Below are 26,827 nucleotides of genomic sequence, written 5' to 3' on the forward strand. Positions count from 1 at the left end.
ATCCATATCTTAGTGGGGCAAATGTTTGTCAAGGACCAATTAAGACTGCTGAATGTTGGATACAGATACAAAACTAAATCAGAAAACAGAAATGAGAAATTGGTATTTTTTCAGTTTAAATCAAAATAATGTGTAACAGCTCTATCTTACCACCAGCAAACTACGGAGAGATCAGCATCCAACACATCTCCACCTCAGCCAGAAGAGCCAAGTCCTTTCCCCAATCATCATCTCAATGTCCCTTGATGAATCTGTTTGTCCCTGTGAACAACAAGGAAGAAGAGAGACACCATCACTCACTCTTTCCTGTCTTTAGGGCAGCTTGTTACTGTTGAAGTTCATCTTGTACAGGGTGGCACTGATGAACAGGTTAACCCAGAGAAGGGATTGCTCCAGATTTCAAACAGGATAAGGAAATTGATTCTTGTCACCAACTGATTGATTTTTCTGTCTCCCATTTTGGGAACAAGGGTCCGTCCATCCAGCACAAATTGGAAACATAAGCTTTTCCTGGAATGAGTTTCTTCTTGGGCGATGAAGGTAACTTGGAATTTGAAACACAAACAGATCAATCAATGACCGTATTGATGGTGAGCAGGCTTGAGGGGCTGAATGGGTCTATTTCTGCTAAGGACTTGTAAAATATGAAAGTGAAGAGTTCATAACAAACCCTAAATATAGAAACATGTGAACAACAGCAAAAATAGCCTAATTTTCTCTAATCTTATACAAATCACTTGTTAGGGATACGATTAATACTGATAGAAACCAATGAAGGGTAAAGAGTGGGGTGTTTCCAATGTAAAGAACAGGGGTATAAGTGTAATAATTAAAACTTATAAAATACACCATTGAGTTAAAATGCAATAGAGATGACCACTTAGGTGATATGTTGCAACTGTAGCATGTGGGTGCTGCTGGATTCCTAAAGAAATCCAGTTATATTGGATCAGCTCAAACATTTGATATAGTACCACACATGAGGCTCCTTAATAACCTGAGAGCCCATTGTGCTGGTGTACAGTAAGACCATGGATAGTGAATTGGTGAGCTGATAGAAGATCGACAGCAGTATCTTGTCGGGATCTGGATGATGTGAGCTTGGCAAGGTTTATTCGAGAATTGGATGAGAACTGTAGCAATTCTGATGTCGGAAGACCATAGTTTTTTTTATTCTTTCAGTAAGCAATGAGCTGAATCTGTCACTCAGCAGTGATGAGTTCCTAATTAATGGGATTATTCCCTATTAAGCAGCAAGCTAATGTACAACACGCCTAACTAATATTCAGCTTCCTATCTTAAACTCACCTAACAAGCTCAACATTGAGAAACCTTGACCTGGAGTTTAGAGTGGGATCTCGTGAATTCAGCTTGTTACCTGCTCCAAATGACCTAAATATTAGGCACTGAGGTCTCAGAGAATACTCCAAGGATGCCAGCCACATACACTTTACATTCATGGTATTGGATCTGATATGTGCCAGTCTCTAATATCTTGCTGGCCATCTCAGAAAATTCTACACTTCAGTACTGCACCACAGTCTGCCCCAGTGAGACTATCATTGTAATGCCTCGGCCAGCACACACCCAAGAGCATGACCCAGGCTGCATCTCCAGGCTGTCACTTGCTGTCCCAATTCTCACTCATTCTGAGCTGGCCTGGATGCTCACAACACCTCTTCCTTGCCTTGCCTTTTGCCTTTGTGTGTTTGCTACCTCAGCAGGGATATTATTCCAGTCGCTCCTTGCCATTTAGTGCAGACACAAAGGAAGGAATCTTGTTGTGGTTGTCAACAGGACTCTGTCAAATCAAGGAGGTGGTAATGGGGTGCTGGCACAGTAAGTCATGTGGGCAGTCTCTTATACCAATTCCATGTGCTTAGACATGGGCAACCAGCTGTTCAGGGTGGTCAACATTAGTGTTTACTCCACGTAAGGGGTTAGGAACTGAATGAAGGTCAGCCCACCACCTGGCTTGAGTCTTTCTGCTCTACTGTGGGCTGCTTACTTCCTGAAATGAGACAGAGGCAGGTATTAATGGAGATGAAAGGACGTGTCCCAATTGTTACGTAGGTGCAGCTGGGAGGTATCCTGAGTGAACAAGCAGTGCAGAGGGACTGCAGGATTACGGTGTCTGGGATTGGGTAGGTGTGAGTGAGGGGAGGGGGACAGATTGCAAGCTGTAGTGAGATTGGTAGGCATGAGACTCAGTGAAAGTGGGTATAGCAAGAGAGTTACGGTGAGGGTGAGATAACAAACATGGTAGCACTTACTAGCAAAGTGGAGAAGATCATTGACTTCCTTCTTTCACTGCTGGGTATTCCTCCAGATGGCTGAGATTGCACTGATCCAGGTGGCAACCTCGGACCAGGTTGTCATGTCATGCCCTGATCTTACCAATCCAGGGTAAGAAGAAAATCCCACCTCAACACCACACTATGCAGTAGAAACATTTAGATCCCTACCCATCAGGCAGGACACTCCTTCCCCCTGCCTGCCTGCTATGTCTGGGATCAATATAAGGAACACTGTAGGGCTGTTCTAGACTGACAGTTTTTGTATGGATACTGAAGGGCTTTTAATGAAGTTGTAACCACAACATATGGAGCTGCAGTGTTGGCCTGGGTGGACAAGGTCAGAAGTCACATGGCACACCATTATAGTCCAAAGGTTTATTTGAAATCAAATGCTTCGGAGCACTGCCCCTTCGTCAGGTGAGTAAAGAGAAGCACACAGACACAGAGTTTATAATCAGAGAGATCAAAATATCATACAATGGTGTGAGTGGAGTGTTGACAGACTGAATAATAGGTCTCTGCAGGTGATCAAGAGTGTCAGATGGTGTGAATAAAGTGTCAACAGCTGAATAGCAGGAAGGGATATCTATAATCTGATTCATTAAGGAAGAGAGATAATTACAAAATATTAAAAATAAGGTAGTTCTGGAGACAAACCAAATGACTGGAATAACATGGTAGGTATAAGAGTCAACACGCCGAGGGTCTAACCAAAGTAACAAGTACTAATTGAAAACTGTACACATTAAATAAGGTAGAGAGATCATAATAAGTTATCAAGGTGATGGTGTCAAAACTGGACAGTAAGGAAGATCTTACAGGTACAGAACAGTGTAATGGGGTCACATGTAGTACGACTTGTAACCAAGATCGTGGTTGAGGCCATCTTCATGGCTACAGAACTCAGCTATTGGTTTCAGCTCAGTAATTCTGTGTTATTGTGGTCCTCAAGATACAAAACAACACAGAATTATTGTGAGGTAGCAGTGCTAACCACTGGGCCACTGTGCCACCCAAAGTGGGGACATTTTCAGGATGGCAACCTGTAACTGTATCACAGAGATTAGAGCTAGGGCCTCGATTATGACTGGAATGAAGAAAGTAAATATACAATCACCAAGTTTCCAGATCACAAAAATAAGTGGGAGGGCATTTGGTGAGGATGACACAAAGATTCTATTGAGAGATACAACAGGTTATGTGAAAGAACAAAAACTAGTTAGGTAGAATATAAAGTGGAAAAATGTGAGTAATACACTTTGGCGGGAGGAATAGAGGAGTTGAATATTATTTGACTGAAAAGACTGCAGAAAGCTGCAGCACAGAAGGATTTGGGGTTCCTTGTGCATAAATCTGAAAAGCCTGGCCTTTAAATTTTATGGGTATGAGGGAAGGAAAATGGATAGTTGGCCTTTATTTCAAAGCAAACAGAATACAAAAATAGGTAAGCTTTGTTATAAATGTTCAAGGCACTAGTGAGACCATGGCTGGAATATTCGGAACAGTTTCTATTCCTCCATGGGATGAGGATGCCACTGGCTCAGTAGAATTTATCGTCCATCCTAGAGAGCAGTTAAGAGTCAACCATACTGCTATGTGTCCAGAGTCACATGTTGTCCAGACCAGGTAAGGATAGCAGTTTCTTTCCCTGAGGGACATTAGCAAACCAGAGGGGTTTTTTTCAATCATTGACATTGATTCAAGGTCATAATTGGACTCTTAATTCTAGATTTTTATTGAATTCAATAAAACGGGGCAGCACAGTGATTCAGTGGTGAGCAATGTTGCCTCACAGCACCACGGACCTGGGTTCAAATCCAGTCTCAGGTGGCTGTCTGTGTGGATTTTGCACATTCTCTCCATGTCTGTATGGGTTTCCTCCAGGTGCTCCAAGTTTCCTCCCACAGTCCAAAGTTATGCAGCTTGGTTGGACTGGCCGTGCTAATTTCCTCTATAATGTCCACGGATGTGCAGGCTAGGCTGGTTAGGCATGGGAAATGCATGATTACGGGGATAGGGTAGGGGTCTGGGTCTGGGTAGGATGCTCATCAAAGAGTTGGTGTGCACTCGTTGGGCCAAATGGCCCGCTTCCACATTGCAGAGATTTTATGATTCAAATTGCACCATTTGCCATGATGGGATTCGAGCCTGGATCCCTAAGGCAGTACCTGGGTTAACAATCCAGCGATCATATCATCAGCATCATCTCCCCCTCAAAAAAAAATATTGGCTTTGGAGGCAGTCCAAAGAAGGTTCATGAGATTAATTTCGGATATGGAGAGATTTTCTTTTCAGGAGTGTTCGAGTAGTTTGGGCTTGAGCTCTTTTGAATTTCGTGGGATAAGAGGCGATCTATTTTGAAAAGTATATGATTGTTAACGATTGTGCTTGATCAGATATAGGAATAGAGGCTGTTTTCACTTATGCTAGAGTCTGGGACCAGAAGGCATCTCCTGAGAACCAAGAGATTACATATTTAAGACAGAGATGAGGAAGACTTTTTGCTCTTAGAGTGCAGTGGTATTCTTTTTACCACAGAGTGCTGTTGAGGCTAGGTATATAAGTCTATTCATGTAAGATAGATTGTAAATCAGTAAAGGAATCAAACATTGTGGGGAAATGGTAGGAAAGTGGAGTGAAGGATAGTCAAATCAGCCATGACCTCATTGAATGGTGGCGCAAAATCAGTGGGGTGAATGGCCTACTTCAACTCCTCTGTCTTATGGTCTCATTGTCTTAAGTACTTATATTGCTATAAAACTCATACTAACACAGTCTGGGCTCTGTGCTGCCTCACTACATACAACAAACACACAGTAACTGCAAGCTGGCTGCTAATATTATCACTGCTACTGAAGGTCAGTCAGGAACCTTTGTACATCACATATTTGTGAAGCAATCTAACAGCAGAAAGATAAACTCCCTATGTGATCTTGGATTTGTGCAATAATACAAGTATCAGCAATTAACAAGACAATGACTGTAGTAAAATTGGCTGAAATCCAGCAAAAACAAGTGGATCCTGAGTGAAGGATGCAAAAAATGATGTTGTGTGTTTCATGCTGGTTTCTGGAACCAATTAGGTTTCATTGTCAGGAAGAGCGAGTGAATTCTGATACACGTCTGCCAGCATCTGATTCATTTGGTCTGATTTTATTAAAGAATCCTTAATTTTCACAAAGTACTTTAAATTTAATATGTTTATTTGTTTCGGTCTCTTTTATGATTGACTGACCATAGATCCAGCTGAGACCGATGAGTTGCAGGAGAGCTGTTATAACGAGAATCCAGTCCGTAACGTAATGATCCATTAAATTTAGCCAGTAAATTCCAGCCTAAAATTAAATGGAAAATTCAAAAATGTTACACAGGAAAATGATCGTACTCTTACTTTCAAATTCAGACTTTGATGAGATTTGAAAAATGTATACATGTAAGTGCTTATAATAAAAGCACAATTCTAACTAAAGCAAATTCAGAAGTCACAATGTCAGGTTATATTCCAACAGATTTTTTGAAATCACAAGCTTCTTCATCAGATGATGAAGGAGCAGTGCTCTGAAAGCTTCTGATTTCAAATAAACCTGTTGGATTATAGCCTGACATCGTATGACTTCTGAAATTGTCCACTCCAGTCCAACATTGTCACTTCCACATCATAACTAAAGCAAAATACTACAGATGCTGGAAATCTGAAACAAACACAGAAATTCCTGGAAAAAATCAGCAGGTCTGGCAGTATCTGTGGAGAAAGAAACTAACATATTGATTCCAGTCTGGTACAACTCATCTTCAGAACTGTTCCAACACAATTCTAACTCGATGCTCAATATTCCCTCATTCATTTGTGTGTGGGATTCAATTATGTTGCTGTTCCCTCTTCTCCATTCTCACCTGAAAGTCATTTTTGAAATGGGGAGATCAGAATTTACCTGCAGTGTTCCAAATGTGATCTCACGTGATCAAATAAGTGAAGAGGTTACCTCAGAGTCCAATTGGACCTTGATCAGCTGGGCCAATGGGCTGAGGAGTGACAGATGGGGTTTAATTTAGATAAATGTGAGGTGCTGCATTTTCGAAAAGTAAGTTAGGGCAGAATTTATACACTTAATGTTAAGGTCCTGGGGAGCGTTGTTGAACAAAGAGACCTTGGGGCGCAGTTTCATGCAGAAGGTGGTGTGTGTATGGAAGTTTTGGAGGCTGGTATAATTACAACATTTAAAAGGCTTTTGGATGGATATATAAATAGGAATACTCTAGAGTGATATGGGCCCAATGCTGGCAAATAAGACTACATTAATTTAGGATATCTGATACCATGGATGAAGGATCTGTTTCTGTGCTGTACATCTCTGACTTTATGACCCTATGGGCGGCATGGTGGCTCAGTAGTTAGCACTACTGCCTCACAGCGCCAGAGACCCAGGTTCAATTCCCGCCTCAGGCAACTGTCTGTGTGGAGTTTGCACATTCTCCCTGTGTCTGCGTGAGCACTCTCCGGGTGTTCTGGTTTCCTCCCACACTCCAAAAATGTGCAGGTTAGGTGAGTTGGCCATGCTAAATTGTCTGTAGTGTTAGGTGTAGGGGAATGGGTCTGGGTGGGTTGCTCTTCGGAGGGTTGGTGTGGACTTGTTGGGCCCGAAGGGCCTGTTTCCACATTGTAAGTAATCTAATCTAATCTAAATACATCCTAGATTTAGACATCATGACCCCTCATGTACATCTTAACTCTTTGCCTCCAGTTTTAACTGCCTGGGAACATTGCATTAATGGGATTTGTGAAATTACCAACTCTCCCCACTCAGTATCTGAACTACATGCCCATTCAACACAAATATCTGAATAAGGGAACATGGCTCAGGAGTAGGCCATCCTGTCACTGGGGCTTACTCCACCATTTAATAAGGTTAAAATCACACACCAGGTTATGATCCAACAGGTTTATTTGGAAGCACTAGCTTTCTGACCGCCGCTCCTTCATCAGGTGGTTATGGAGTATAAGATCGTATGACATAGAATTCAAAGCAAACTTTTGAAAGCTAGTGCTTCCAAAAGAACCTGTTGGACTATAACCTGGTGATATGTGATTTTCAACTTTGTACATCCTAGTCCAACACTGGCACCTCCACATAATTTAATAAGGTTACCGCTGTTATGAATTGCTTTGAATATATTTGCGTCCTTCTTTCCATAATACAAGCAATACTGTATACAGACTCTCACATTATGGAACCATCAGTGCACTGTATAACTGAAGCTTAACATCTCTACTTTTGTATCCACTCAGCCTTGCAGCAAATGATAAAGTTATATTAGCTTTCCCAAATATATAGGTGAGGACTGCAAATGCTGGAGATCAAAGTTGAAGAGTGCGGTGCTGGAAAAACACAGCCAGTCAGGCAGCATCTGAGGAGCAGGAGAGTTGATGTTTTGGGCATAAGCCCTTCATCAGGAATGAGGCTTGTGGGCCAAGGGGGCTGAGAGATAAATGGGAGAGGGATGAGGCTGGGGGGGAGGATAGCTGAGAATGCACTAGGTAATATATCTCCCTCCCCACCCCTATCCATGGTCCATAAAGACCATTCCTTCTGCAACTCCCTTGTTCAGTCCATGCCCCCACCAACCCACCCTCCTATCCTGGCACCTTCCCCTGCCACCAAAAGAATTGCAAAACTCCACCCACGCCTCCCCACTTACCTCCGTCCAAGGCCCCAAAGGAGCCTTCCACATCTGTCAGAGATTTATCTGCACTTCCACACACATCATCTACTATGTCTGTTGCTCCCAATGTGGTCTCCTCTACATCGGGGAGACAGAACTCCAGTTTGCAGAACGTTTCAGAGGGCATCTCCAGGACACACGCTCAAACAATCCCATTGCCCCATTGCCGAACACTTTAACTCCCCATTCACTAAGGACATGCAAGGCCTGGGCCTCCTCCACCGCCAAACCCTAACCACCCGATGCCTGGAGGAAGAATGCCTCATCTTCCACATTGGGACCCTCCAACCACATAGGATCAATGTGGATTTCACCAGTTTCCTCATTTTCCCTCCCCCCACCTTATCCCGGATGCAACTTTCCAACTGGACACCACCCTCTTGACCTGTCCTACCTGTCCATCTTCCTTCCCACCTATCTACTCCATCCTCCTCTCTGACCTATCGCCTTCACCCCCAACTTCATCTACCTATCGCATTCTCAGCTACCTTACCCCCAGCCCACTCCTTCTCTCATTTATCTGTCAGCCCTCTTGGGCCACCAGCCTCACTCCTGATGAAGGTCTCATACCCAAAACATTGATTTTCCTGCTCGTTGGATTCTGCCTGATCTGCTGTGCTTTTCCAGCAGCACACTCTTCGTTTTTCCTAAATATATTGGAGGGTTGTTTTTCAGACTGGAGGCCTGTGACCAGTGGAGTGCCACAAGGATTGCTGCTGGGTCCTCTACTTTTTGTCATTTATATAAATGATTTGGATGTGAGCGTAAGAGGTACAGTTAGTAAATTTGCAGATGACACCAAAATTGGAGGTGTAGTGGACAGCGAAGAAGGTTACCTCAGATTACAACAGGATCTTGATCAGATGGGCCAATGGGCTGAGAAGTGACAGATGGAGTTTAATTCAGATAAATGCGAGGTGCTGCATTTTGGGAAAGCAAATCTTAGGACTTATATGCTTAATGGTAAGGGCGGAGGGAGTGTTACTGAACAAAGAGACCTTGGAGTGGAATCGCTGGTAGATAGGATCGTGAAGAAGGCATTTGGTATGCTTTCCTTTATTGGTTAGAGTATTGAGTACAGGAGTTAGAAGGTCATGATGCGGCTGTACAGGACATTGGTTAGACCACTGTTGAAATATTGTGTGCAATTCTAGTCTCCTTCCTATTGGAAAGATTAGATTAGATTATTTACAGTGTGGAAACAAGCCCTTCGGCCCAACAAGTCCACACCGATCCGCCGAAGCGCAACCCACTCAGACCCATTCCCCTACATTTACCCCTTCATCTAACACTATGGGCAATTTAACTTGGCCAATTCACCTAACTTGCACATTTTTGGATTGTGGGGGGAAACCGGCGCACCCGGAGGAAACCCACACAGACACGGGGAGAATGTGCAAACTCCACACAGAGAGTCACCTGAGGCGGGAATTGAACCCGGGTCTCTGGCGCTGTGAGGCAGCAGTGCTAACCACTGTGCCATCGTTGTGAAATATGAAAGGGTTCAGAAAAGATTTACAAGGATGTTGCCAGGGTTGGAGGATTTGAGCTATAGGGAGAGGTTGAACAGGCTGGGGCTGTTTTCCTTGGCACGTCGGAGGCTGAGGGGTGATCTTATAGAGGTGTACAAAATTATGCGGGGCATAGATAGGATAAATAGACAAAGTTCCCTGGGGTCAGGGAGTCCAGAACTGGAGGGCCTAGGTTTAGGGTGAGAGGGGAAAGATATAATAGAGACCTAAGGGGCAACTTTTTTCCACACAGAGGGTAGTACGTGTATGGAATGAGCTACCAGAGGAAGTGGTGGAGGCTGGTACAATTGCAACATTCAGAAGGCAATTGGATGGGTATATGAAAGGAAGGGTTTGGAGGGATATGGGCTGGGTGCTGGCAGGTTGGACTAGATTGGTTTGGGATATCTGGTCAGCATGGACAGATTGGACTAAAGGGTCTGTTTCCATGCTATACATCTCTATGACTCTATATGCTGCATCTGCACAGTAACTTTTGATTGTCACGCATCCTTCTGTCTCTCAGAGTTCTGCAATCTCTAATCATTTTGATATGATGTTTTATTTTTTATTCTTCCTGCTAAAAGGGAAACACTTCATGTTTTCCTACATTATACTCCATTTGCTACATCTTTGCCCACCGACTTAAACCATCTTTCTCTTTTTATAGCCCCCTTATGTCTTCCTTGAAAATTACTTTCCAATTTTATGTCATCAGCAACTTTGGTAACTGTGTCTTCTACTGCTTCATCTATGTCATTGATGTAAATTGTAAATCATTCAAATGCCAGAATTGACCCTGAGGCACGCCACTTGTTACATCATGAGAACCTGAAAAAAAAACACATTTGTGCTGACTCTCTGTTTACTATTAGCCAGCTAATTTTCTGTCCATGTCAATATGCTAACCCCTGTACCATGAGCTCCTATGTTCTACAATAAATATTAATGTGACACTTTATCAAATGCCTCTGGAAATATAAGAAAAAGTACATCCACCATTTCCCCACTATCCAAACACTCATATTATTTTTGAAATAATTCTAACAAATTGGTGAAATATGTTCTCTCCCTTCACAAGACGTACTGGCTCTATTTGACTACTTCAAAACCTACATTGTCATGCCACAAATTCCTTAATAATAATTGCTAACATTTTACTTATGATAGATAGTAAGTTAACTGCTCTGTATTTCTTTCTTTTTGAATAAAAGATTTATATTTTCTAACCCAGTCATAGAGTCAAAAGGTGTGGTGCTGGAAAAAGCACAGCTGGTCAGGCAGCATCCAAGGAGCAGGAGACAATAGACAATAGGTGCAGGAGTAGGCCATTCAGCCCTTCGAGCCTGCCTTCATTCCTAATCAGTATCCGCTTCCTGCCTTATCTCCATAACCCTTGATTCCACTATCTTTGAGAGCTCTATCCAACTCTTTCTTAAATGAATCCAGAGACTGGGCCTCCACTGCCCTCTTGGGTAGAGCATTCCACACAGCCACCACTCTCTGGGTGAAGAAGTTTCTCCTCATCTCTGTCCTAAATGGTCTACCCCGTATTTTTAAGCTGTGTCCTCTGGTTCGGCACTCACCCATCAGCGGAAACATGTTTCCTGCTGCCAGAGTGTCCAATCCTTTCATAATCTTATACGTCTCAATCATATCCCCTCTCAGTCTTCTAAACTCAAGTATATACAAGCCCAGTCGCTTCAGTCTTTCAGTGTAAGGTAATCCCTCCATTCCAGGAATTGACCTTGTGAACCTACGCTGCACTCCCTCAATAGCCAGAATGTCTTTCCTCAAATTTGGCGACCAGAACTGCACACAGTACTCCAGGTGTGGTCTCACCAGGGCCCTGTACAGCTGCAGAAGCACCTCTTTGCTTCTGTACTCAATCCCTCTTGTTATGAAGGCCAGCATGCTATTAGCTTTCTTCACTACCTGCTGTACCTGCATGCTTGCCTTCATTGACTGGTGTACAAGAACACCCAGATCTCTCTGTACTGCCCCTTTACCTAAATTAATTCCATTGAGGTAGTAATCTGCCTTCCTGTTCTTGCCACCATACATTTATCCACATTAAACTGCATCTGCCATGCATCTGCCCACTCACCTAACTTGTCCAGGTCACCCTGTAATCTCCTAACATCCTCATCACATTTCACCCTGCCACCCAGCTTTGTATCATCAGCAAACTTGCTAATGTTATCGCTGATGCCATCTTCTATATCATTAACATATATTGTAAAAAGCTGCGGTCCCACACGGATCCTTGCGGTACCCCACTGGTCACTGCCTGCCATTCCGAAATGGAGCCGTTTATCACTACCCTTTGTTTCCTATCAGCCAACCAATTTTCAATCCAATCTAGTACTTTGCTCCCAATACCATGCGCCCTAAGTTTACTCACTAACCTCCTCTGTGGAACTTTATCAAAAGCTTTCTGAAAGTCCAGGTACATTACATCTACTGGATCTCCCTTATCCATCTTCAGAGTTACATCCTCAAAAAACTCCAGAAGATTAGTCAAGCACGATTTCCCCTTCATAAATCCATGCTGACTCTGTCCTATCCTGTTACTACTATCCAGATGTGCCGTAATCTCATCCTTTATAATAGACTCCAGCATCTTTCCCACCACTGAGGTCAGACTAACTGGTCTATAATTTCCTGCTTTCTCTCTCCCACCTTTCTTAAAAAGTGGTATAACATTAGCCAGTCTCCAATCCTCAGGTACCGATCCCGAATCTATCGAATTCTGGAAAATAATCACCAACGCATCCACGATTTCCCGAGCCACCTCCTTCAGTACCCTGGGATGTAGACCATCAGGCCCCGGGACTTATCAACCTTCAGACCTAACAGTCTCTCCAACACCAAATCCTGGCAAATACAGATTCCCTTAAGTTCAGGTCCTTCGGTCACTGCTACCTCAGGGTCTTCCCCAGTCTTGTGTCTTCCCCAGTGAACACAGATCTGAAGTACCCATTTAATTCTTCTGCCATTTCTTTGTTCCCTGTAATATATTCCCCTGTTTCTGTCTTCAAGGGCCCAATTTTAGTCCTAACCATTTTTTTGCCTTGCACATACTTGAAAAAGCTTTTACTATCCTCCTTTATATTATTGGCCAGTTTACCTTCGTATCTCATTTTTCCTCTGCGTATTTCCTTCTTAGTAATCCTCTGTTGTTCTTTAAAAGCTTCCCAGTCCTCTGTTTTCCCACTTATCTTTGCTATGTTATACTTTTTCTCTTTTAACTTTATATGTTTCTTAACTTCCCTCGTCAGCCACGGCCACCCATGCCTCCTCCTGGGATCTTTCTTCCTTTTAGGAATGAACTGATCCTGCAACTTCTGCATTATACACAGAAATATCTGCCATTGTTCCACCACGGTCATCCCTGCTAAGGTATTGCACCATTGAACTTTGGCCAGCTCTTCCCTCATAGCTCCATAGTTCCCTTTATTCAACAGAAGTACTGTCACTTCCGACTGTACCCTCTCCCTTTCAAATTGCAGATTGAAACTTAATGTATTATGGTCACTACTTCCCAATGGCTCCTTCACTTCGAGGTCTCTGACCAATTCTGGTTAATTACACAATACTAGATCCAGAATTGCCTTCTCCCTGGTCGGCTCCAGCACCAGCTGCTCTAAGAATCCATCTCTGAAGCACTCCATAAAGTCTCTTTCTTGAGGTCCAATACCATCCTGATTCTCCCAGTCTACCTGCATGTTAACATTCCCCATAACAACTGTAGTAACATCTTTACCACAGGTCAATTTCAGCTCCTGATTCAACTTACATCCGACATCCAGACTACTGTTTGGGGGCCTGTAGATGACTCCCAAGAGGGTCGTTTTACCCTTAGTATTTCGCAGCTCTATCCACACTGACTCTACATCCCCTGACTCTAGGTCCCCCGCGCAAGGGACTGAATATCGTCCCTTTCCAACAAGGCCACTCCACCCTCTCTGCCCGTCAGTCTGTCCTTACGATAGCACGTGTAGCCTTGAATATTCATTTCCCAGGCCCTGTCCACTTGAAGCCACGTCTCAGTTATCCCCACAATATCGTATCTGCCAATTTCCAAAAGAGCCTCAAGCTCATCCATCTTATTTCTAATGCTTCGTGCGTTCATATACAGCATTTTTAATTTGTTACTGCTCTCACCCTTCCCATCAACCCCTATTCCACTCAACCTTACAGCATGATCCCTTTTTGAATTTTCTGCCTCATTGATACAGTTGTCTTTCTTGACTTCTCTTGTTCTAACTTTTCCTTCAACTTCCTTTTTGTACATCCAGTTTGTCCCCTCCCCCCCCCCCCCCCCCGCCGCTACTTAGTTTAAATGTAGCGGTGTTGCAGTAGAAAACCTGCCTGCCAGAATGCTGATCCCTAACCTGTTAAGGTGCAAACCGTCTCTCTTGTAGAATTTATGTTTGCCACAAAATGTACCCCAGTGATTCAAGAACTTAAATCCTTGCTTCCTGCACCAGTTCCCCAACCACACATTCAAGTCCATTATCTCCTTGTTTCTGGCCTCACCAGCCCGAGGAACTGGAAGCAAACCAGAGATAACCACCTTGGACGTCCTGCTTTTCAGCCTTCTTCCTCGTTCTCCAAAGTCCCGCTGTAGTATGTGCCTCCTCTTCTTCCCGACATCATTTGTGCCGACATGTACCACCACCTCTGGCTCTTCACCCTCGTCCTTGAGGATTTCCTGCACTCTGTCCGCGATGTCTTTCACCCTGGCACCAGGAAGACAACACACCATCTTTAAATCCCGTCTGCTGCCACAAAAACCCCGGTCAGTTCCTCTCACGATGGAGTCCCCTATTACCACGGCTCTATGCGATGTCCGACTCTTCCGCTCTGCCTCTGCGCCAACTTTTGATTGACAGACCTGGCCGCCTCGCGGACTGGCAGTGTCATCAGTCTCCACTGTTTCCAACAGCTTCAACTTGTTCCTGACAGGTACTTCTCCCGGGGTCTCTTGCACCTGTCTCCTCTCTGCCTTCCTCATCGTCTGCTCTCTTCTGCTCTCTTCTGGCATGATTGGTGTAATAACCTCGCTGAAGGTCTTGTCCAGAAAGATCTCATTCCCTTGGATGAGCCTAAGGTCCTCGAGTTCTTTCATCAGCGCTGCAATATGCTCGGTCAATAGCTGAATGTGCACACACTTTCCGCACATGTACGAGTCAGACACACCAGAGTCGTTGACCTCCCACATCAAGCACATAGCGCACTGAACCAGCTGGGCAGTCATGTCTTCACCCTCTTCAACTGTGGCGTAATCACTTCACTCAACCTCCTTTTCAAAGACTCCTGAGCTGAAGCCTCACTCTTCGATTAAAAACTTCCTTAGACCCTTGTTTTGTAGCAAGCCTGTGGACTCTTAATTTAGGTTCTTAACACACCCACTCTAATAGCAAATCACTTACCTTCCCGACCGACTTTGCGCTCCGCCTGAACTTCCGCCCAGCTCCCGCCGCTCTCTGCTGCGAAAAGAGAGAGTTGACGTTTTGAGCACAAGCTCTTCATTTCTGATTAAGGGCTTAAGCTCAAAACATCGACTCTACTGCTCCTCAGATGCTGTCTGACCAGCCGTGCTTTTCCAGCGCCACACTTTTTGACTCTAATCTCCAGCATCTGAAGTCCTCACTTTCTCATGTCGGCCCGACCAAGTAATAATTGAAGTTTCCTTCCGTAAAGGACATTAGTGAACCAAAGGGGTGTTTCTAACAATCAACAATGGATTCATTTGAATTCATTAGACTCTTAATTCCAGAGTCTATTGAATTCAAATTATACCATCTGCCGTGGCAGGATTCAAACCTGGATTCCCAAAACATTCCCTGGATCTCTGGATTAACAGTCTACCGATAATACCAGTAGGCCATTGTCTCCCCTAAGGCTAGGCTAAGCTAAGCATGTTTGCAGACAGTGAGGGAGAAAATTCTGATGCCGATGATCATGACATGATGCTGAGTTGCAGCATCTAACATCAAGGCAACTGAGTTACCAGTCAAGAGCAACTGAAAATAACACACTTCTCTTCAAATCGGTATACAATCACCAGGTCAGAATGAGTTGTCAAACCTCCAAAACGATTTATTGATGGTTGGATTATCAATCTTCTTAATTCACATTTTTATTGTTTGTTGGTAACCTCAGTCAATGCAGAAGTTGAACCTGTGTTGTTGGTGCCACCTCCCCCCCCCCCACCCCCCCCCATTGTAAATCAGCCATCCAGGAGAAAGTGAGGACTACAGATACTGGAAATCAGAGTCAAAACGTGTGGTGCTGGAATCATCTTCCTGTTAAAGAGCTTATGGTCGAAACATCAACTCTCCTGCTCCTCAGATGCTGCCTGACCGGCTGTGCTTTTCCAGCATCACTCTCTTTAAAACCAACCATCCAGCCAACTGAGCCAAAAGAAAACAGTGTGGTGGTGGTGGATAAGCAGGAATATCATAGGGGATAGTGGAGGAGCTGATCATCACAGGAGGAGACTGAAGAGAAACAGAAGGAACATCGGTGAAAAGGGAGAAGGCTAGGAGAGGTGGGGAGGATATATAATGTAGAGGAGGAGGGTAGAGTGTGAACAAATCAAAGGAAACATTAACGGCCGCATCTTTCTCTTAACTGGCTCATACAGAGGGCTAGCAGAGAATGTGCACTATAATGGGAAGGGTTCAAGATCTCTTCCTGCACAACGCAATTATACCCAACAGAAACAGAAATTGAAGAATATGATTGCACAAGGCCTCATTTGAAGGCTTGGCAATGAAGGGAAGCTTTTGCTACAGATTAAAAGTGAATGAACAATTCCGTGTCTCAAACATAATTTCTCTCAGAGAGAAGCACTTGGGTGCACCAACAGTGACAATGGTGCTGGAGCTGGTGGGAAGCAGAGAGTATTCCACATACAGCCATGCAGGAGCATTCACAGGTACATGTATCTGGAAGTTAAGGGCATAGGGATCAGGCTGTTCTGCCACCTGCGGAATTCTAAAAGCAAAGGAATGTGGATGCTGGAAATCTGAAACAAGAACAAAATTTGCCAGAGAAACTCAGCAGGTCAGACAGCTTCTGTGGAGAGAAAGCAGAGTCAACATTTCAGGACCAGTGATCCTTCTTCAGAACTCATTGTTGCTAGGAAAAGATGGGATATACACTGAAGACAGGGATTGGGAGAACGGAGTGAACAACAGGTGGAGATGGAGCCCACACAAAGAGAGAACACTTGTTGGGCAGACAAAGGAATGGATACTGTTGAGCCTGGGCGAAAGAAAAGTTGCTTATGGGGACCATTAGTGAGTGAAAATGGGTTAGCTGCGATGAAAGGAGCCCAAGGTCATCTGGAAACTCTGGTCAGCATCCCATTTCCATTTGGGGTCCCTGCAGTTGTCAGGACTCGATATCAAGTTCAATATTTTTCGGGCCTGAGCACCTTCATCCATGTCATCCCTCCCACTGGGCCTGACCTTGTCAAAACAGTGTTGGGGCATACATAATGGTAAATTCATTGCTTTTGGATCCAATATTCTATCATAATAACAATCTAACTGTTTGAACATAGGACAGAAAACATTTCTTCTGGTATGCACTATCACAAATTTCCATATGTACCAGTTTAGTAAATGATTCATTGTAGGAACAAAACATTGAAAATGATTTGACATAAACCACTTTGATATTTGTTACAATCTGGGCTACTTCAGACACAATGAGAGGTGTACCAACGCCAAATTAGACAATGGCTGTTTGGCTGCACTTACAAAAAATTACATAAGAAAACATCATCAATATCAATCCAGATGAATATTGGTCAACAGTAAGAAAAAAGACAATGAATGATTCACAACTGAGGGCATTTTGGAAAGTTATTATCAAAGTCCGGCCTGATGGGATACAAAACGTGCCAGATGTGCTCCAAGGGATTTAGCCAGACAAGGATGAGCCAGGGACCCTCAAGAGGCATGCTTTTCAAACATAAACAGATGCTTGTAGCTGAAGCTCTTTAGTAAACTCTATTGCCTCATTATACCAGGGGCATATGGGCATAGGGTGAAAAAGGCCCCTGTACAGCTCACTGTGTATTGCTCAGTTCACAACAGAAAAATCGAGAAGACTGTGAGGGTGTATCAGGCATGTCAAAGTCAGCCACCACATCAACAGAAAAAAAATTTCTCTACCCTCACAAGATTCCAATATATCTTTGGTTGAAGCTTGTAACAGATTTACTTACCATCCACGGTGACAATTTTCTCCAAGTCACTGAGTAATATTCCAATTTTCCAACCACCAGACATTGGAAGGATTACTCAACTACACCCATGGTAATCACCATAAGTATAAAGTGCATTGTGTACCTGGAGAAAATATCTGAAATTGGATCATACTGCACTGATAAATATTTTATGGACCTAGGATACCTTGGATGTGTACTACATGGGGTCTAAATCATGTGACAGCCTCACCACATTATCCCAGACCCAATATTTTTGCTGAATGAAATGGTTCATACTATTCAGCCATCCGTCATGAAATGAGCAACTGGACACCATCTCCATATTGCCATGTCACACTTCATAACAATACGTCTAGGTATGGGCTTTCTATTACCAGCAACAATCACATTAAAAAGCAAGTCAGGACACATTTGCCAAGTCATGAACAGTCCAATTTCCTGTAAATATGGGATAAACATCTTGAACATTCAGGCAGAATAAAAACAACACTCATTTGACATCTGGGTGTGGAATTATCTAGTTTGTGAGAGTGGTAAAAGGTTTGAATCATACATTCCATCCAGGGAACATGGTCACCCACAGAAGTACTCAGAAAGTGCAGTGAGCCTTAAACCCAAGGAGTCACAATATCTAATGGAACAATGAGAAAGAGGAATAGAAAATAATTTGGGGAATTGTACAACATTCTAACATTGAGCATTCTGACTGTGCACAGAACACCACCAGAGGTAAACTCAGGGAATGAAAATGTTGAACGCAACCATGAAAATAATCTCCTCTTTAACAAAAGGAAAGTCACCAAAATATCAGTGAGCCAAGAACAGTCAGTTGATAAATCTAGATCACAGGACAGAAAGAAGATCATGAGATCTGGAAGGATTATTAAATTATTGATTCATTGTACAACCACTTAAAGTCTTAAACAGTTCAATTCTTAAACTCCTAAGCACAGTGACCTATTTTTGGAGTGATAGTTCTCACAACCAGTCTGAGATATATTTATTTTCATTCATGTATGTTATAGGAATATAGTAATATCATTTTAAGAAGAACATGCTGATGAGCATATAACCTTGATATAATACATGTCACTGACAGCTATAGACTTGTTCAGTGTGCAGTACATATTGCGAAGGGAGAGCAGCTATGCTTCCCTGTAACAACTAACCGCGATAACGAATGTGTCTGCTGAGCAATTTTATGACATAATAAACTGAACCGTGGTCCTGTTTCCCAGTCCTATTGTAAGAGTGGATTATCTGAGAATAAACTCAGAATCACAGCAAGATATCAATATGACATGATCACTGCACAACATTAAACAACTGCAAAAAGAAAGGACCAGAACACTAATGCCTTCTTTATTTTTTCATCCTGTGAATTTGATCACCTTTTACAGTTACTGAGTACATGTGAAAACAGCTGATATCACTGAAATACAACCTACCTGTGTCACACATAGAAGGCCAAGCAGATAAAATAACGAACAAACACCAGCTGTCAGAAGAAGGCGCTTTGATTGGACCAATGTAGGGAACTGGTCTTGCAGGGCTGTCATAACTGTTTCTAATGGAAGAAAATGTCAAATGAAGACATTAATTAATAACTTGCACAATGACAGGACAAAACACCACTGGACACACCAAAGCCCTGGAGTAAAAGGTTTCTGCATCCATTTTTCTGGCTCTGAGATATGTATTTTTCCCCCAGTTGTATTTTTCCTGTTGCTCTGATGCAGAGGAAAACTGCATCATCGTTATCCTCAAATATCACGTAGGGTGTTTCAACATGAGTGAGTTTCAACATGAGTGAGTTTCAACATGAGTGAATAAGTTTGCTGACCATCCTGCTCCCTAAATCCCCATCTCTTGAACAGCAAGATCTGTCTCAACGAAAAGATAAATTCTAGGCATGAGAGCAAAGAAAAGATATAGAACATTAACATCTGAGATTGAAAATCACCACAATAGCTATTGGGCAGAGGAACATAGAAATTAGGAGCGAGTGGACAATTCAGCCCTTCAAACCCACTCTACCATTTGTCACATTCATGGCTGTTCTTATTGTGGTCGCAATTCCTGCCTGTTTCCCACAGCCCTTTGTCCCATTTTTCATCAAAACATATCTATTTCTTTCTTGAATTTGTTGATTGATTCTGCCTCTTCTGCACTCTGGGGCAGTGAGATCCACAGATTCACAACCCTGTCAGAGAAATAGTTTCTCCTCACCCCAGTTTTGAACCTACTTCCTCTCAGGCTATATCTATGACCTCTTGTTCAAGACTGTCCGACAAGGAGGAATATCTGTTCCACATCTACCTTATCAATCCCCTTGAGCATTTTATGTGTGTCAATCAGATCATCCCTCATTCTTCTGATCTCCAGCGAGTACAAGTCCAAGGTATTCAATTGTTCCTCATATGACAGCCCTTTCATCCCTTGAATCAACCTGGAGAACCTCCTCGGAACTGCTTTTAATGCCACCACATCCTTCCTCAAGTAAAGAAACCAGAACTGGATACAATACTCCAAGTATGGTCTCAACATCATCTCATACAATTGTGACAACATTACTTTTATAAACCAGTTCTTTTGCAATAAATGCCAAGATTCCACTTGCCTTTCTTATTATATGCAGCCCCTACATACCCACTTTCTGTGATTCATACACAAGGACACCCAGATCCCTCTACACTGAGGCACTTTGAATCTGCTTCTGATTTAATTAATAATTTGCTCTTTCATTATTCTTGCCAAAATATGTAACCTCGCACCTATCCACGTTAAATTCCATCTGCCAGATTCTAGTTCATTCTCTAGCTGTGAATTTTGTTTTGTTACATTCTGTCCCTCCTGGCAGCTCATTGATATAGATTGTCAACAGTTGATGTCAGAGGATTGAACCCTGTGCTACCCCAATAGTTACAGTTCGCCAGAAGGACCCATTTATCCCGCCCCTCTGCTTTCTGTCAGTCAACTAATCCTCTATCCGAACCAATACTCTACCCCAAACACCCTCCGGTCTAACCTTTTGTATCAGTCTTAATGCAGCACCTTATCAATGTCTTCTGGAGGTCTAGATATAACACATCCACTGTGTCCCCATTATCCAACTTGATAGTTACATCCTCAGAAATTCCAACAATTTTGTCAAGTTCAACTTGTCCTGTATGAAACCATGCTGCCACTGGGGAATTGAGCTTTGTTGTTCCAAGTGGTCAGTTCTCTCCCTTATTATTGACTCCAGCAACTTCCTCACGACCGAGGTCAAACTAATTGATCTACAATTTTCCATGATTTGCCTATTTCTTTTTTCAAATACAGGCTTCACATTAAAGTGTTTCCAAATCACTGGCACCTTTCCAGAATCGAGGAAATTTTGGAATGTAGTAACTAATATATCCACTATCTCTGCTGCCTTAGGGTGCAGGCCATCAGGTCCTGGGGACTAATCTGCCTTTAATCCCATCAGTTTACTTAATACCTTTTCCCTAGTAATTTCACCAAGTTCCTCTATAGTAACTGCAGATTTTGGGAAGAAATTATAATCTTCCACTGCAAAAAGACACAAAATACTGGTTTAGTGCCTCTGCCATTTCTGAGTTTCCCATAATTACCTCACCATTTCCACCCTCTAAAGGGCCACCATTTACTTTCACTACTCTCTTCCTTTTTATATACTTATAGAAGCTTTTGGTGTCAGAGCTTATGGTTTTTGCTAGTTTCCTTTTATTGATCTCCTGATTCTCCAGAGTGTCTCAAACATTTGCAGTATGATATGCCCTAGTTTTTGTCTTTATGTTATCCTCGACCTCCTTGGTAAGCCATGGATTATCTTTTACCTTTCTATAATTCCTTTTCCTCTCAGGAATATACTTTAATTGACAGATATTTAGTAACTCATTGAGCATTTGCCACCATTTTTCAAATGTCCTGCTCCTTTAATATTTTTCCTCAGTCCCCCAGGGCCAACTGCTTTCTCAGGCCTGTATAATGACTTTTGGCCAACATTAAAACTCCTGTATATGACTCTGTCTTCACTCTTGCCATCTGAATTTGAAACTATAGAAGGTTGTGATCACACCTTCCAAGATGATCCTTAACTACATGATCATTTACCAATCCTTCCTCATTACACAATACCAAATGTGAAGCAGCCAGTTGGTTCCATGACACGTTGCCATAAGAAAGAATCCCTCAGACACTCTATGAATCTTCCTTCAATACTACCCTTGCCAAGTTGATGAATCCAATCAATATCTATGTACAAATCACCCATAATTTCTGTTGTGGCTGGCTCATAAGCCCTCATTACTGCCTCATTTATACTAAGCCCTACTTTGGAAGTACTGTTTGAGAATCTGTAAATTATTCCTACATAGGGGTTTCTTCCCTTGCCTTTTATTTCCACCCATATTGATTCAACATCTTAGTTCGTATATCTTTTCTTAATGCACCTTGATATCTCCCTTAACCAATAAAACAGCTCCACCTCCTATTCCTACTTGCCTATCCCTTTGGAATACTCATTACCCTAGGACATTTCACTCCCAGTACTGATCTTCCTGCAACCACATTTCAATAGTATTCACCAGGTGGTGTGACTGGTCTCTATTTGTGTTGTCAGCTCATCAACTTAACTCTGAATGCTGCATGCTTTCGCTAATAAGTTCTACTGGTTTGTCTTTCTCTTTTAATATTTGCTCATACACTCTCCGTTCTTACTTACTAATAACACTGACCCTCATCTCTCTCATTTACTCCAACTCACATTTTGATCTTCTATGATGCCTTCCCTCACCATCGCTGTTAGTGCAAATTGTATTGTGAAATCATTTGGATGCCGATGCAACTTTTCCCCAATTTTTATTTTGATGCAGGTGCTAATCATTTAAGACAAATAGCTGCATTCTTCTTTCAGACAATAAGGGAACAATTGCTACAAAGAAATGTTGTGCGTTTGTCCACTAACATCACCAACAGCACTTTTTTGCCCAACACTGTCATAATTTCTTCAAAAGAAATGATTTTTTTTTAAGTGATGCAATGCCATTTTTACCTAAACCTGCAAACTGTGTGTCAACTCCCAGAGTGAGCAGCATGAAGAAAATGAAACAGACCATAATGGTGCCCACGGTAACTGTGCAAGGGCCTCTGGGTAGGCAATGAAGACCAAACCGAAACCTGAACAGTGAATAGAATTGAAATGACACAATGAATGTTGCTATTAACTTGTTGTTGACATTCATTTCATTTAATTTATTACAGTTGCCAATATTAGCCAACATTTGCAAAACTATTCATGTCACCAAAGTTGTGCGGATATGTGTTTACAATAAAAAACATTAGTTATTATATATTTGTAATACTAATCACTTTCAATTCAGAAATTATAATATTTAGAAGCAGTGAACACTGAGTTCAGAGTGACATTTGCAATCTAAGCAAAAAAGAATCTCTCTAATATATTGGTGAAACTGGCATTTTAAAACAGGGAATAATGTTGGAGAGTAGGGAATGGGGAGAAATAATTGAACGGATAATTTAGAGTGTTTCTTAAATGGTTGGGGATTGTAAAGTGTAGTTGTACAAAGAGACCTCAGTCTCCTTGGTGCTAAGTCACTGAGGGTTACCATGTGTGTGCAGCAAGCTATTAGGAAGCCTCATGGAATGTCATCCTTTATTGCAAGAGGATTTGAGTACAGGGATAGTGAAGTCTTGTTTCAGTTGTATAGCAGCTTGGTTAGGCCACACCTGGAAACTGTGCACAGTTTGGTCATTTTTTTCTCAGGAAAGATGTCATTGCATAGAGGGAGTGCAACAAATGTTCAGCAGACTTGCTCCTGGAATGGTAGAACTGTCCGATGAAGAAAGATTGGGAAAACTGGGCCTTACTCTCTAGAGTTTCATAGAATGAGAGGCAATTGCATTGAAATTTACAACGTAGTTAAAGAGAACAACAGAGTAGCTGCAGGTAAGATATTTCCTCTGTCTGCAGAATCTAAAACCAGCGGCCATAATTTAAAACTAAGGGGGATGCCACTGAGGGCCAAGCTGACAAGAAATTAGTTTATTCAGAGTGTTGTGAAACATTGGAATTGTCCAGCACAGAGGGCTGTGGAGGTCAAGATTTGAGTAGATTTAAGATTGAGATTATTATATTTCTGATTCTCAGTGGTGTACAAGGTCAGAGAATGGAATGAGTAAAAAACATCGAAATGTTTGATCCTTCATTATTACATGGAGTAGTGAGGCAAACTACTCAGACTGAGTGGCCTACCCCTGTTCCTATGTTCCTGCCTCCATTCAGGCTGTCAAACCACTCAGTGCTCAGACTATTGGAGTAATCAGAATGTGTGAACTGTGTTTTATTGTAACTTTACCTGGTCATTAATTACTTATCACAGCATCATCAACCGATACAAGTGGCTTAGCACAGAACATTTCCATGTTTCTTGCTCTTCATATTAAACATTTTTTAAAACGTACCACTGTCAAATTGAATATTTGAGCACACAATATGATCAGTAACTAATCGTCAATAAATAAAAACTGTCTCTGATTCACCTAAAAGCACAATATTATGGAATTCATTCAAAATTTTCTTCTTAAATATAAAATGTGGCTCATATGAAATGTAATTCTAAGGTAAATAGCAAATCTTACAGCGGATTATAATGTTAACTGAGTGCTTTTGAAATTTACTATTCTGTGATTATTTCAAAAGCTCACTTTTAAGAGCTAGGGTTCAACCCTGGGCATACCATTGCATTATTCAGCTCCAATCCCTGTCCAGTATAAACCAAACATCATGGCAATGTGTCTTCAGAGCCTGGCTATCAGTTTGGATCTGAGGATTGATTATTGTGTCTGGACACTGGAATCACTGGAATGTTGGGTTGAATCACTTCAGAGAGAACATTAAAGCTGTCTGACCCTTGACAATTTTAACAGCTCTAGTTTACCTGACTGGGCAACCTCTGAAACGGGCTTATCTTGTATGTGAGCCATGTGTCCCAGGATGGAGAAGATGACAAATCCAGCAAACACACTCGTAGCACAATTAACAACACAGACAATGATGGTATCTCTGTAGCAGTTATTGTGGAACTTGTTGTAAGACGACAATGCTACTAAAGTGCCCCAACCCACTGAGATAGAAAAGAAAATTTGAGTCGCAGCATCTTTCCAGACCTGGTAAATACAAAATAGAATAGATGTCTGGAGGGAAATGAAACACAAACATGTACAACAGATAAACGACATTAATTGTGAAGATAATGAGAACTCGTGTGGTTAATCCATGGTGAACTGAGCAAAGTAGCTCCCTCTGGTCAACAGTAACTCTTCTTAAACAGAACAGTCATCACTACAGTCGATTATTTACAGTTAAATTTCCTCTGGGATATCTGACACAGGTCTTTCTGGTATAATGAACGTTTCATTAACACAAATTACCTGTACCGTGATTGACGATTGGGGACGCTTTTCTAAAGTGCAAAATTCAAAAAGTATGTTGGCTAGAACATGATTACATTGGCAACACTGTAAGTGCTCCTTGTATTGCGTGATTCTTGCATAGCGCAGGGTCACACGGAACGTGACTATTGCACTATCGAAGACGTGACTGTATACACTTTCACCAGCCATGGTTTTCAGTGACTGACTCACTTGCAGTATTGTACTGACCATAGTTAATTCCATTCTTTTCGTGAAAGTAACAACAAAGAACACCTTTTACCATAAATAATAATCACTTTCATATTGTAATAATATCACAGTAGCTTAATATCAACAGGAACCAGTAAAATTACACTGTAATTTCTAGGATTATGTAAACAATGGTTAAATGATTTAAATGGAAATCAAAATCCAATTCCTGTCAGAAAAATTAAGCAATAAATAGTGTTCACCATTGTCTATTCACAAAGACTGCTGTATCTTTGGACTGAATACAAAATTCCAGCCATCATTATCCAGTATGCATGAGGACACTGTCAGCTTCACAAATGTGGTATTGCCTAGTCTGCCTATTTGCATTCACTGGGCTCCATGATGTTTCTGTCCTTATGCTGTTGACTGAATCACCTCGGAGATTTGTTTCAAGAAACATGACATTGAAATAGCCTTTTAATGACGTGCCAAGCATTTACTTACTGCCAGTCACAATTTCTGGCACTTAAACTACCTACTGGAAGAATGGAATCACAGCTTGGAAGTCACCCACTCAAACTTACACTTCCTTTTCTGTCTCAGTCCTTGCACTGTTATATTCCAAGTACGATAATCTGACTGGTTCAAGATATAATCAGTTGCTTTCCAATGTTCACTCCAATGTAGATTTCAGATATAGACAATGTTCTTTCATTTCCATCTCCCACTTCCAGGTACTTGCAGAACCAAATATCATTGACATAGAATGGCTAAGGACAAGGCTCATCAAGAGTGGCTCTTTCTATTGCCCTGATACAGCAAAATGTGGGTCAGTATTTGCTTTGTAGGTCAATGAGGTATTTCACCTGAAACTCCTAAATCATTTCCAAGATTTCAGAAAGGAGGAGGCATGAAGGAAGAATTCTATTGCATCCCAATCCCTATCATAATTCCTCATCAATTTCGATCCTCTCGTCCATCATAGCTGATGCCCTGACCTTCTTTCCTGTTAATGGCAGGATGATATAGACCTTAAACTGACTCTTTGAATTCATCACAAGCTTTGTTAAAAATTTCCAAGAATTGAATTAAGGACTCAAAAGCAATACATTGATTTTAAATCAATGATGAAAGTGAGGACTGCAGATGCTGCAGATCAGAGCTGAAAATGTGTTGCTGGAAAAGTGCAGCAGGTCAGGCAGCATCCAACGAGCAGGAGAATCGACGATTCGGGCATGAGCCCTTCTTCAGGAACGTCAATTCTCCTGCTCCTTGGATGCTGCCTGACCTGCTGCGCTTTTTCAGCAACACATTTTCAGTTTAAATCAATGATGACAAGCTAACAAAGTACATGTGCTGAGGCACGAATCGATTCAACTAAAAATACTAATGAG

At 42.1% G+C, this 26,827-nt stretch overlaps 1 protein-coding gene across 1 annotated transcript in view; it reads right to left on the reverse strand.

Annotated features, from left to right (window-relative positions):
- Nucleotides 1–26,827, reverse strand: part of LOC132820033 (sodium- and chloride-dependent neutral and basic amino acid transporter B(0+)-like) — a gene marked incomplete at its 3' end in the record, with an annotated part of 68,896 nt that overhangs the window by 24,039 nt on the left and 18,030 nt on the right. The window contains exon 8 of the mRNA XM_060831954.1: nt 24,746–24,974. Within this exon, the coding sequence (XP_060687937.1) occupies nt 24,746–24,974 (229 nt within the window). The remainder of the gene's footprint in view (nt 1–24,745; nt 24,975–26,827) is intronic.

This window comes from Hemiscyllium ocellatum, chromosome 11, assembly GCF_020745735.1.
Source record: "Hemiscyllium ocellatum isolate sHemOce1 chromosome 11, sHemOce1.pat.X.cur, whole genome shotgun sequence".
Taxonomy (NCBI): domain Eukaryota; kingdom Metazoa; phylum Chordata; class Chondrichthyes; order Orectolobiformes; family Hemiscylliidae; genus Hemiscyllium; species Hemiscyllium ocellatum.